This window comes from Heterocephalus glaber, unplaced genomic scaffold, assembly GCF_053883595.1.
Source record: "Heterocephalus glaber isolate CG9 unplaced genomic scaffold, H.glaber_assembly_v1.0 deba00001600, whole genome shotgun sequence".
Lineage (NCBI taxonomy): Eukaryota > Metazoa > Chordata > Mammalia > Rodentia > Bathyergidae > Heterocephalus > Heterocephalus glaber.
This window is the reverse complement of record NW_028258372.1, coordinates 17,957,214-17,971,197: the sequence shown is the minus strand read 5'-3', so window position 1 is coordinate 17,971,197 and position 13,984 is coordinate 17,957,214. Positions and strand designations below refer to the sequence as shown.

The window sequence follows — 13,984 nt, the reverse complement described above, 5'->3', positions numbered from 1 at the left end:
AAGGTGACTTTCTTGGGTTACATTCTCAGTAGTAAAGCATAGCACATGTTGGTTTGTCAGCACAAGCGTTTTAATAGAAAAAGCATCAGCCGTCCTGATCCCTTCTCCTCCCCCACGGGCAGACTTACTCTGGGTGTGCGTCCATCAACACACAGGGTCACACAGGCTTTCTGGCAGCTCATGTCAAAGCTTCCTGTTGCCATTTGCTGTTGTAGCAGGGCATGAGGTGAGGTCAGGACTCCCTGGCACGCAAGAGGATCTGGCCCACAGCCACGCTTGTCCTTTCATTATTCAGTTCTTAGCCAAAAACGAAAACATGAGTCAGTCTGCTTCTTGTTGCCAGAAGGAACCAGAGTTCCCACATTAGCTTTTATTACATTCTTTTCATTCAAGTGTGTTACTTTCCTGACACTTGACACTCTGTCGTTGCTAAGATGCGTTAAGGTCTCTCAGTTCCATTTGGAACTAGCCATAGTGGTAGAGCTTGTTCCAAATTTGTTCAGTGAAACAGGCACCGGGAGTGTCAAGATTTGGAAGGGCCCTGTGAAGCTACAGGATATTCTCCTCTGGTCTGGTGTTGTTTGTGGCATTTTATATTTCTAGAGTTAAGGTGTACACACATAGGAAAGGAGGGACTTTTGAGAACCTAAATGCTAGTACATGTTCACACTCAGCAGAGCATAGAAACAATAGAACAGACATTTTACCTATATCTGGCTGTCTTCCCCTTGTTCTTTACTACTGCCTCTATCTAAGGTGGTTCCTTCAAAGCTCAAGCTTTGCCTATAGTGTCTCTTCTGCACCCCCTCTCTTTTAGAACTGAAAGGAGAGTCTCCCAAAGGAAGCTGTAACTACACATTCATCCTGAAGGGAGAAAAGTGGACAAACTCCTACTTCATGACAAGAAGATCCATTTACCACTGAGTCAGATAGACCATCCAATTCTCTCACTCTGGAAGAGAGTGAATGTTTAAAACTGAAGTTAGCCATCAATTAGCCCATTAACTATGGATTTAGGATGCTGGCTGAAAAGGAGTTGGAAATTTTCAGCAGTGAGCAGATAGAAGGTTATTGTTCCTCAAGACTCCAGTGTTAAGAGTCAACTTGAGTGACTTCATCTGACTTTGTACCCAGGCAGGGACACTAAAGTTGATCAATGCCTCTGGAGTCTTGAAGTGCCCACTGCTGTATTATACCCTAGCTGCCTTGAAAGTGGAGCTTGAGAGGTACAGAATGGAGCTGTGTGGAGGGAGTGTCTGAAAGAAGGAGATAAATTTCCGATCTATCTGCTCTTGGCATTAAGCCACAATGCTTGGTGAACACTGGAAAATGTATTATCTATTGCATATGACATTGGTGCTGTGGAGGAGCCCTCTGGAAAACTGGCATTTGCAGATCTTTGTCTTATGGTATGCATACCCAAGTATTTCTTTATCCACAGCACATTTGGCAGATGATTGATTATAAGTAAGACCTGGACTGTGGCCTCAAAACTAGGCAAAATGAAATGGTTCAATGAGGAAACAGCTCCTTCCATGTGGTAACCAACAACTAGCCTAACCAGACCCAGATACAAAAAGAACTCTATAGGAGGCAAAGCTTCACAGCCATGAGAAGAGCCTAGTCTTGCAGAGCTGATGGAAACCTATCACTCTAAAAGTAGGTTTTAGAGTACTCTGGGACAGAGTCTTCACGATGAGTCTTGAGAAGTATCAGCTCAGGTCATGTGACCTGCCAGCCATCTGCTTAATCCACACTTACAGGGGCACAGCCTAGAATTACAAATTAGTCTCCAGCTGGGAGGATGTATTGGCTGGACTTCAGGCAAGGCCTTCCTCAAAAGATCGGCAGATGATTTTTGGGTATGTTTAGAATATGAAGACCAAGAAGAAATACAAATCAGGTCACTGTTCACCAGACTGAAAACAAAACTACTAGAAGATAGATGCTTTGGTGCCTCTTGATGCTACCTAGTGCTTGGACAAAAATACCTTCCAGTTGGAGAATAGCGATGTGCAAAGCAAAGGTGAAAGTTTGCAAAAGAGTGTCATATATACGAGAAGCTTGTTGAGAGGTGCATGTGCAGGAAGGAAAGAATTAGGCATCAAGCACTAACTAGTTCTATGGTTATAGAACAAAGACAATAGAGTAACAATGGATTTAAAGCATATAGATCAACCCAAGAGATACTGAGGCATGGACAGGAGGAAAAATAATCCCCGTATGGCAGCAGCTGAGCAATGACAAGGTCAAAGTGCTACGTTTAGATTTTTACATAAGTAGACAATTTAGGCCAGCATTGTTAGTGCAAAAGGGGAAACTTCCTTTTGATTTCCATGCACACTTTTTATTTCATCTACTACTTTATAGTTTGGAAATGAATTGCCTGAGTTTTGAGTAGTTTGACTTATGTGATGAGTAAAGAGCAAAGTCAGTTCTTGAGCAACCTTGGTGTGCTGATTTCAAGTTCAGTATTTTCTCCAGTTTATTAAAGTCTTCTGCTGTAAGGTTCAGATTAGTTCAAGCCATCAATCCTGGTAAACTCAGACCAGTAGCTTTCCATGGACCTCTCCTCAGCCTACAGATCCTTCTCTCTCTGCTTGGAGATAGACAGGACCTATAGGGCAGATGGTAAGGGCATCCCTGGGCTTATCCATCTTGATGTTTCACCTGTAACTTTTCCTTCTCATGAACAGGCCCAGACTGACTATAGGGAGTAAAATAAATTGCCTTAATATTTGAGCTCAGAAATTGCTTCTTTCACTATTCCTTTTTTCGATTAAAATCTTTCAGTGGTTCCCATTTGAGAGGTATTGTAAATGACACATAAGAGCTTAGGTTTCAGAGTTGGCTTCTTTAGGTCTAAATCCTAGCAGTATTAATTAGTAGCTGCCCTAACTCACTGAATTTCTGCTTCTTCATCTGTTAAGTGGAAATTTAAAATAAATGTATTTTGGTCCTGTGAGATTAAATAAGGTAAAATATATTTAGTGTTCAATATAGTGTCAAGCACTTAAGTTATATAATAAGTGGTAGTAATTATTGCCTACCAAGTAATTATCCAGACCCTTTAGCAAAGCACTCAAAATTCCTCCCAGCATGACTTCTCTTCCTATCTTACACTTCTGCAAGCCTAGCCATTCCCCCAAGGCAAGAGATGCCTTCAGGCCCCCACAATGTTGCCTGCTGGGCTCTTGAAGGAGGGCAAAAGACCATGACACTAAAAGAATAATGGGCTTGGGCTACTGGATGTAGCTCCAGTAGTAAGGCACTTGCCTAGTGTGCATAATGCACTGAATTTAATCCCCACCACTGTAAAAAAAGGAAAAAGAATGAAGCACTCTTCAGAACTTGATGTTTCTTCTCTGCTGCCATGGAAGGAGAACGAGTTCTTAGCAGAAATCACCTTGAGTGTGTCCTCTGAGAAAAAGGGACCTAGTAGCTGGAGACCACATCTGGAGGGCAACTTGACAACTGAGCTGGGAAATTCTCGTCTTTTACTGACGAGACACAAGAGAAACAGCTTTTTTTTTTTTTTCCTGGAGAACAGCCAAGAACTTACAGATAAATAGAAAACGAATGGTAAAATAGATGCCTCACTGAGTCCCAATTACAGTGGGACCAGTGTGTCTTAGTGTGTGGAATTACCCTCAGATTTTTATATTACAGTCAACTTTTAAATCCATTGAAGTTCTAACTAGCTGAGGAATGCAAAGAAATCTAATTATACATTTAGTAGCAAAGACTAACAGTATTATTAGATAATTTATTTAGATGATTTGTGAAAAGCACATGAATTATTTTCAAAATAATGTGCCTCGACTAAGACATTGCACTCTTAGTTTGGTAAAACATCTCCCTTGAAATCTCGTTGGCTTTGATAATGGATATGGGAGACACTTTGGCCTCAATCTTGTCTAAATTATGATGTATTTTAATTAGTCAGGGCTAAATTGTTGAGGCTTTTCCTGACTCTGTGGCTTTGCTATCCAGTATTCTTTTCATTTCAAGTGGTAATTTTCAAATCAGTGCTGACCCTATATTAAAACATAGGATGCAAACATATTTTTCTGTATCTATTCAAAATCATAGCTTTTTATTTTCAATGCTAAGCCTCGTGCATGCTATAAAATCATAGCTTTTCAGTGTCTCCTCTGCAGGAAGAGACCTGTTTGAAAGGTGTAAAAGTAATAACTAGTCCTTATTTCCCTTTCAGCCTGCATAGGATTACTATCCCTTGTCAGATCTGAAGGAGTTCAATTTCTAAGGAACCTCAATTTCTTTCTTTTTAATTTTTTTTTTAAAGTAGGAAAAATTTATTGAGAGAAAGCTTCTGTCTAAGAGAGATGGAAGGGGGACCGGAAAGTGGGTTGCCCCTGGGAACCTCAGTTTCTAAAACAAAGAATATGCATACAATGATTATAAATCCCTTATGTTCCATACCATATTTTACTATGATCCAGGAGGAAAATTAATTGTGAAAGCAAATTCTGTTCTTTATCCCAGTGTGTCAGAAAAGCAAGAAACATTAGGCCATCTTGTTTACAGTTGTCTCTTGTGTACCCTCTGAGAACCCCTTCAGCTGCTCCTAGATGTAAAGGTCTGAGAGAAGGACCAGAGCTAAGCAGAAAGCAAAGCCCAGGGTGTGTAATCCTAGACCATCTGCTTGTATGTTGATCCCCCAACCTGTTCCCACATACATCTTAGGGATATGGGGGTGGGGCTCTCCTTTAGTTTCTCCTCAAAATAAATGCAGCCTTGCAAAAAAATAAATGTAGCCTTGGGGAAAGAAGAGTGATTTATGTTGTTATTTTGGTAAATTTTCAATCAAATGATTCAATCTCTTGCAAGGCAGTTTGGGATTATAGTTTTATTTATGTGCTTATCTCCTTGAGGTCTGTCTTCCCTACTAGACTAGGCAAGTTCCAGAAGATTAGCCACCTCTTTCGGCCCTAACTTTTTTTCATGCAACAAAAAACTATGTTATACTACCTACCATATGTCACAAACAAAAACTTTTAATGCCTATTTTACTCAGTAAACAAATCCAATTTTCAACATTATGTTAGTTTTTGCTGTGAATGCCAATTGAAAGTGGGAATTAAACCCAAGGCCTTAGACCTTTAAATTCTTAATGTGATAGTCTCCCAATGTTCAGAGGACAGAAGTAACTTCCCTTGAGTTGTAACCGAATCTTCTCACATATGAGACCAGGCATTAGTTAGTCAGTTAACTGTACTTTTATCTGTCATACAACAAATATCTGTGATGTCCTTAACTTATGCCAGGCACTGGTCCAGGTACTGGGACAAAAGAGCCCTGGGCTTCCCTGTGGACTCATCTTATATGTGGCATTTCTTCCTGGTGCCTCAGTGTCCTTTGCAAATAAGTGGATTTCAGAGATCTTTTCCAGCTCTAAAATTTGGTGAGCAGCCTTTTTAACAGAACCTTGAACCAAAAGCTGCTGGTGCACAGGATATGTAGTTCAGAATAATAGCTCCAAGCATCATCCATACTTGCATTTAAGTCTCAGTTCTTACAGCTGACACTGGGGAACTTAACCTCTCTGAACCTCAGCTGTGAAACAAAGAGTAAAACCTATGTCCTAAGGTTACTAGGAATATCAAAGAAAGATTTTCACTAAAGTGTGTAGCACAGAGGAAGAAATAATTATTCAAAAAGTTATAAATTATTTCTATCTGAGAGACATTTATGCTTTGACTTAGTGTGACTCACCACTAGAGCAGTGATGATTTTTCTTCATCTGCACAGTAAATAACTCACAACAAATACTTGGTCACTTAATTTATCAAAAGGTAGCTTTTTCTATAACCTCCTTATTTCCAAGTGGTTTAGTGATATTGGTCATCTAAGCACCAAAGTAGTCCTGTCAGAGTGGTTCTTCAGATGAAGCCCTGCTTAAGTACGGCTATGCTCTTGTGACTTGAAATGCCTTTTCCTGAGAACAGGAATTACGCAGAGGTATAATTCCTTTAGCCTGATTTCTTATATATCCATTAGAAACAGAGTTTTTGTCTGAAAACTACTCAGAAAATGAAAAGTCTACACTTAGAAAATTTCAATTAAGCTCGGCTCCAATGGCCATACTACAAGACTTGGAGTGCCACTGATCTAGAGGCAGTTTCACTAGTGCCTGCAAAGGAACTTTCTCCCCATGGTTGGGGGCAGGAGCTTGTGGTGCTTGGCCCTTCCTTTCACAAACCCTGTGGACTCAACAAGTGCCAAGGCTGTGGGCAGGTGCTGTCACTATAATGGCCTCTGTTCTTGGAGTTTTCTGAATGTTGTCTTTCTCTCCACCCCCACCCCTTTTTATTACTGCTTTCTGACTGGATCCTCCATAGGAACGCTTTGGGGTAAATATGTTTGGTTTTTGTTTTTTTAAGTAAAAGATGGAAGGAGTGGGTTGGAGGAGGAAGAAACTATGGTTGGGAGGGGAGGAGCTGACTCAGTGATAAAGGAGTGGTGTGGTTCCATTGATATCTAAAAGATTAACAATTAGGAGCTACCAAGCCTTCCTGAGAAATAGTTTGGGTAATATTTGACTTAATAGCTGCATCTTTGGGATATGTAATAGTTTACAAAATATACCAAAGGCTCTGGGTGCAAAAATCTGTATCAATTTGATGCTTTTAGATTCTTTATATTCAGATCTAGAGATAAATAAAAATGACTTGTAAGTTATGGCCTATGACCATTAAAACAGTCTTAAAATTAATTTTTGGGCAAAGTCAGCATGGCTGGGGTTGGATTAAATGTCTTCCTGCCTTACCTTATGTGAAGGAGCAGAGAGACTGATACCTTCATATCGGGGGGCGGGGCAGGGGTGGGGGGTAATGGCAAGACAAACTTCAGGCAGAATCCCTTGTGGTTTCCTCACAATGTTCTAGAGCACCTTTCCTCACCCTGTTGGGATAGTAGTAATCTAGGCTAACATGAGGAAGGAACCAGAGCCCAACCTCACTATTTAGTCTTGTTTTCCACTACCTGCATGTTTTACAAATTGCAATTATTTGAATTGAATGTAAAGATCTCAGGGGATGTACAGGGAGGAAAGAGAAATGCAAGTTGATTTATTCATTTTATTCCTGGCAATAAAAGGAGAAATGTATTTTGTCTATTAGGAGCAAACATTTTAAGAGGTTGAATAAGAACAGTCATTATCTGTGGTGTAGAATAAAGTTGGACAGGGCCTGACTGCTCCACCTGAGTGGCTCTGTGAAGCTTGTGCTAGGTTCCGAGTATCTGAAATGGAAGGGACCATGACAAGATCAAGCCACCCAGAGATGCTGGGGTGTGAGCCAAGGTCTTGGCAAGAATTTGGTACTACATGCTTTCTCTGGATGGGGTGGCTCCCACAAGGATGTCATGTTCCTCACCAGCCCTCCTCGCCTTGTTCTTGCCACCCTGATGAGCTATGTAGAGGTAACACACCTAGGCTAAGTCAAGTGCCCTGATAGGTTGCCCATGGAGTCCCATTCAAATCAGTGATTATCATTTGAGAACCTGCTACTGGAAAAGCACTGGACTAGGTACAGTGGGGATCCAAACTGGGCCACTGGTTGTGTTCCCTAATTGACATGTGTTTCATTTTATTTGTCAGTGTGGTGATGAGCAGCATTAGGCTGGCTGTTAGGGAGAAGAATTATTAACATATGTAAATGCATGCCACTCTGTGTATGTGTATGTGTGTGTGCATGTGTGCAGGCATGCAAGTGTACCTGTGTGTTTCTCAGTGTCTGTACACAGATGCTCCTTAACTTATGATAGAGTTATGTCCCAGTAAACCCACCAACAGTTGAAAATGCATTTAATACATCTACCTATGAAGCATCATGACTTAGCAACACAATAGAGTATTATTTACCCTCATGATCTCCTGGCTGACTAAAACAGAGGCTGCCCAGCACTGGAAGAGAATGTTGTACTGCATAACTTTAGCCCAGGAAAAGATCACAATTTGAAGTACTGTTTCTACTGAATGCATACCACTTTTGCAGCATCAAGTAGAAAAATTGTAAATTGAACCGTAGTGAGTCAGGGACTGTCTGTGCACATGGGTATGCATATGTGGGTATGTGTGCACATGCATGCACACTGGGGCGTGACTGGAGAATATTCCTGTAGCATGTTTTTTGTAGAGTGTCCCTAAAGGTGTCTACACTGGTCCAATTGCTGGCCTTTTACCAACATCTCATCCTTTTACCCTGTTGTTAGTAATGCGAAAGTGTGACTGTTGCTTTTATTTCTCCCCCTGTTTAAAATGACTCCCTGGTGGTGTCTCCCCTGTCTCCCGCACAGAACCAACAAGGGGCGTGACATCAAGACCATCAAGTCTCTTCGGGTGCTCCGAGTTCTGAGGCCCCTGAAAACAATCAAGCGCTTGCCCAAGCTCAAGGTAATGTTTTCGGAGTTTGCTCTCATCATATCCCCTTCACTTGCCTTCTAGCCATGGCTAATGTGAATTGGAGAATTGGAGAACTCATCTTGGAAATTTATTTTTCTCATATGGGAACTAAGGTTCTTTTCATTTCCAAAGGAAAATACCCAGCCTCCAAGAAAATCCGTATGAGGGGTTTTGCCTCTGGAGTCCAGACCTGGGTAATATCTTGTACTCTCTAGTGCCATGTCATCTAGGAAGAAGCCTGTGTGTTTTTGTCCTGGAACTTCTTATGTCACTAAAGTGTACCCAGAACACTAAAATGGAAGCCATGGGAACCCTTTGAGTGTTTTTGCAGACTATGTACTAGGGTAAGCTGGGTAACTTAGGATTTTTTTTAAATTTATGAATGTAGAGGAAGAAGGGATCCTCTAGCTCTAATCTCTTGTATTTGGGAAGGGCACAGATAGGTCAGTAACTTCTCCAAGGATACATAATCCGTTTTTGGCACAAGCAGCAGATAAATGGATAAATGGGTTTGAGTTACCCCAAATCAAATTCTTCCTATTGGCAGGACGTGGGCCTTAACCAGATTCCTCCTTGTCCACTACCTTCCTTGCTCGTACTCCCTGGGTTCCAACCTTTCAAGATCTTCCTCCTTCTTGGGTTATGCTTTCCCATTTCAGATTGCTAGTGTGTTGGACTCACCTTCATCCTGCCTTCTCCCCTACCAACATGTTGCTGTTACTGGAAGCTACAGCTCCATAGGAGAGAAGTTCTTTCTGAATTTCTGCGACTTCTCAGCTTCCAGTTCCTAGCCTTTCAGTCCTGCTGCTGCTGCCAGGGCCACACGGCCAGAAAAGCAAGCCTTAGCACAAGGGCTGAACCTGTCTTTAAGGGCTGCATCAGGATGCTTTCACAGAAGCAGATTTAATTACCTGCCTACAGAGTCACAGAGAATAGTGCAGGGCCTCAAAGTGTGGGTTATAGGCTACCTGCACCAGGATCAGTTAGATACTTCTTCAAATGCATGTTCCTGCACCACGCCAGTGCAATAAAACCAGACTATCTGGGGGAGAAGCTTGGAACCTGCCTTCTAAACATAGCCCTGTTTGAGAATCCTTGTCACCATGGAAAAGAGCCCTTGCTAGTCCTAGGCTCAGCTCTTGGATGTAGGAGCTATATGACCTATGGCCAATTACTTATTCCTAGACTTTCAACTTGAAAACTTTCTAACACACATTTGTGATGTGGACAGATGAGCTGATTTGAGTGGTCCCTTCAAGAGAACTCAGCAATTCTGCTAGCATGTGTGGGCCTCCTCTCTCCTGTGCCTGCCACAGGGAACAGAAAGCTATGAGCTTGACACTTTCCTGCATCCCCTTTCTCATTTCCTATTGGGTTCTTGTAACCGCTGATGCTCCCTACCAACTTCATTCCTGCCCTAAACCTCTGCTGGTCTCAGAGCTCTGCTGTCCTTTCTCTTCATGATCTACAGAGAGGAGCCAAAACAAACTAGATTTATTAATGGCAGAAGACAGAAGGAAAGTCATTTCTGAAAGGCCCAAACTGGCTAAGACATGGCTTCTTTTCAGAACCAAGGCCCTGGCACTCTGTATGGACTCCCAGCAGGAAACACTTGTGCTTCTAACAAAGGGGCTTCCTGCCTTCCCCCCTGAAATGAAACCTTCCACCAGCCCAGCAACTGGCCTGGCCTGTACCTGGCAATACTCTCCCTTTGTGCTCCTTTCCTGGGGCCCCAGCCATGGTTGTCCGCTGCAGTGCAGGCATCTGTGGATCCTAGAAACCCTGAAGGCAGCTTGATGAGATTAGTTAACGGGCTGGAGAAGCTGACCTTGACCTTGGTTAATTCTGTTAAATTAGAGTGCTGGTTCCTCTCTCCATAGTGTGATAACCTGAGGGAGATGTGGGTGGCTCTGATGATTCCACACGGCTGTGTGTCACTCACATTCCCTGCAGTGTTGAATTAATTAAACCAGCGATACTTCACCCAGTGCTGTGGAGAAGCAGCTGCACAAATGGAGGCTACCATGGGGCTAGACTCTTCCCTCCAGTGAGCTAAACCTAAAAACCTAGAAAATAACTTAGAAATGGCTTGAAATGTGTCGCACTTTCGTGTAACTCCTTACAGCTTAGAATGGAGGTCTATGGAGACCCATCATCTTTTAACTGAAGGGTAAATGCCTGGTTCCATCCATTCTCATCCTCATCTCTTAAGCCAGGCAAGTCTCAGTCCTTCTCACATCGCCTCTGTTATTTTCATGCTGGCTTTAAACTAAAGGACATTTACTTGAGGGATTGAATATAATCAGAACAAATGTATGGACATATGACAAAATCTCATTAAAATAAACAAAGACTGTAATGTATTGTCACTCCCTGATCCATTTAGGAAGGATAAAGAGAAACACAGACAGCACAAAAATAAACTTGTGACTGTCACCCAATAGGTCAGGGACAAGCTGTTTAATGGTTAAAATGGACTAAGTGATCTCAAAGATCCCTTCCAGCATTAAACTTCTGTGCTTCACACTGAGTACCCTACTGGAATCCCACAAAGAACCCCCTGTGTTGCTTTATGTGAGGTTTGGGTTTACTGCCTTGGGTTTCCTTTCAGTCAGAGTGTGCTGCCTTCCAAGGGGCAAGTCCTTGCCATCGTGACCACCTTGGAAGGCAGCTTAGTCCCATGAATGTCATCTCTGCCTTAGTGGGTTGATATCTCCTGAGGCACTTTCTCAGTGCTGCTGGATGGTGGTGTGGCCCCACCTCAGCTCTGGGCAGGTGCAGAGGTTGTCACAGGTCTCACACACCAGAGCCCTTTGCTGCTGTCCACAGGCTGTGTTCGACTGTGTGGTGACCTCCTTGAAGAATGTCTTCAACATACTCATTGTCTACAAGCTCTTCATGTTCATCTTTGCTGTCATCGCAGTTCAACTCTTCAAGGGAAAGTTCTTTTATTGTACAGACAGTTCCAAGGACACAGAGAAGGAGTGCATGTAAGTGCCACCTGCATCTCCCACACATTTTTTGCTGCGACATGTTCTGATGAGTCCTTCTCCATCCTCCACAGGGTGACTCTGTCTCCTTTCTCTCTATCTCCATTCTTCTTTCAATAGAAACATAAAATAGGAACTTGGTAAATTGTATTGAGAACACCTTTTGGGTCCAATGTGGTAAAAGATATTTTGCACTCAGTTTTTTATTTAAATTCTTATAACTATTGAGATGGGTTTTATTTGTATATAACGGATGTGGAAACTTAGATGAGAAATTTAAATTGCTGATGGTGACACAGTAACTAATGAAAGGGTTGAGATTTAATCCCACATCGATTGAACATCAATTCCACTTTTATTCCATGATTTTCTTCTCCCTTGCATTTGTGTGGTGGTCATCATTGTTACCCCATAGTCTTGAAATCTATGGAATTTTCTGACTCTTCCATGAGTTGTAGTAAAGAGGCCCTTTTTCATTTTTACTCTGATTTTAGAGGCAACTATGTAGACCATGAAAAAAACAAGATGGAGGTGAAGGGCCGGGAATGGAAGCGCCATGAATTCCATTATGACAACATCATCTGGGCCCTGCTGACCCTCTTCACAGTTTCCACAGGGGAAGGATGGCCTCAGTGAGTGCTGGGTTGTAGTTGGTACACTTATCTGTGAGCTGGGCTAGGACCATGTGGGTGTCTTGAGAAGCTAATTCAAGAGGAACAAAGCTAACCCTTTGTTATTGTACTCAGGAAAGTAAGCACTTATGAGTGGGTGAGACAGGCAGAAGACAGGAAAAATGAAAAGCCTTCAGGTAAAGATGGAGAGGGGGAAGACAAAGGGAAATATTTGAAACCTTACTGTTTTAGCTGATTATTAAGGAATCAAGTGGAGCCATCTAACCCCTATAGAACAAATGAATTTCCAACAGCTCTCCATCTCTTGGGAGAATCCCTGGAAGCTATTTTAGACAGATTTATTCTCCAAGTTGGCTCTGTACCTAAAAGCCTGAGGATGGAGGGCTAAGGATGAGCTGCTAAAACCCACAGACATGTCATACCTCTTATGGAGAAGACATCAGAATGCAAGTTCCTATGCTGCCCGTAGCTGAAGGCTAATTCTCGAGAAACAGCCATGACTAAGGTATCACTTTATGGAGACAGCATACTCTACTTGGCATAAAAATGTCAAATAGTAATACAAGAGTCAACTATGTAGTGTTGTGACTCTGTTGCGTTGGATTTGATTACAGATGGAAAGGGGGCTAGAAACAGCAGGAATTTGAGGTGTCAATGGGCCTTTGCCAACTTGGTTATGGACTCCCCAAAACATTAATGGAGGACCTGTAAAGTCAAAGAAATCTGCTAAAGAGCTATAATAAGTGGTATGGCTCCTAATTCTGTCATCCACTGTCTATGCCCCCTCGTCTTGCCCCCACAGGGTTCTGCAGCATTCTGTAGATGTGACAGAGGAGGACCGAGGCCCAAGCCGCAGCAACCGCATGGAAATGTCCATCTTTTACGTGGTCTACTTTGTGGTCTTTCCTTTCTTCTTTGTCAATATCTTCGTGGCTCTCATCATCATCACCTTCCAGGAGCAAGGAGACAAGATGATGGAGGAGTGTAGCCTGGAGAAGAATGAGGTAACAACAGGTGGTCTATGATGAGGGACTGGGAGCTTCAGAAAGGACCCTGGAACCTGTGGTTAAGGAAAACAACTACATTTTCCTGAATTCATTATGGGGTTATAGAGACAAGATTGAGAAATTAATACCATTAAACACATTTTCTGAGCACTTTCTCTGTTTAAGGCCCAAGTGGGAGCCACAGAGAACTAGAAGGTGGAACATGAAGTATTTATGGTGCAGTCTCTACCTTAAATGTGAGAGTCTAGAAGGAAAATATATATGCCTCAAAGATAACGTTAAAACATTTAGCTTCCTTGCTGTGGTCTTCAGGACATGCATATTTTTTCTAAGGGTAGGGACTATGCCTTATGGCTGCTTTTCCAGGAACATTCATAGTTTTGGTAAATTGTAGATTTCTTAGATGATTTTCTTGTTGTTGAACAATAGAACTAAACTAGAAAATGTTAGGGACTATAAGAGGACTCCATAGACAGATACAGGTTCAGTATCTCTAATCCAAAAATCCAAAAAAGTTCCAAAATGCAAAACTTTTTGAGCAATATGACACTACACGTGGAAAATTCAACATCATGAAACTTTATTTCATGTATAAAATTATTAAAAATGTTATATAAACTTATTTTTAGGCTGCATGAAATATGACCATTATCTTTCTGTATTCCAAGATATCTTATGTACATGCACATATTCCAAACTTGGAAAAAAATCTGAAATCCCAAATGCTTCTAGTTCTATGCATTTCACATAAAGAATTCTCAACCTGTAGATCTGTTGTTCTGGCTAAAGGCATCAGAGAAGGCTTCCTATCTAGGTTTCACAGCTACAGACTATGTGAAAAGGCTTTATTAATAACCACCAAGTCCTTAGCCCATATGATGGAATACCTCCAGTTCCATGTTCCTATTTACAGTGACATCTTGCCCGTAG

General features: G+C 41.9%; 1 protein-coding gene across 9 annotated transcripts in view; it reads left to right on the top strand.

Annotated features, from left to right (window-relative positions):
• The window catches only part of Cacna1e (calcium voltage-gated channel subunit alpha1 E), a 485,327-nt gene that overhangs the window by 427,204 nt on the left and 44,139 nt on the right, over positions 1-13,984 (top strand). For all 9 annotated transcript variants that reach the window (XM_087194394.1, XM_087194393.1, XM_087194398.1 and 6 more), the window contains 4 exons: positions 8,320-8,416; positions 11,255-11,415; positions 11,910-12,047; positions 12,850-13,051. In XM_087194394.1, coding sequence (XP_087050520.1) covers positions 8,320-8,416; positions 11,255-11,415; positions 11,910-12,047; positions 12,850-13,051 — 598 coding nt within the window. The remainder of the gene's footprint in view (positions 1-8,319; positions 8,417-11,254; positions 11,416-11,909; positions 12,048-12,849; positions 13,052-13,984) is intronic.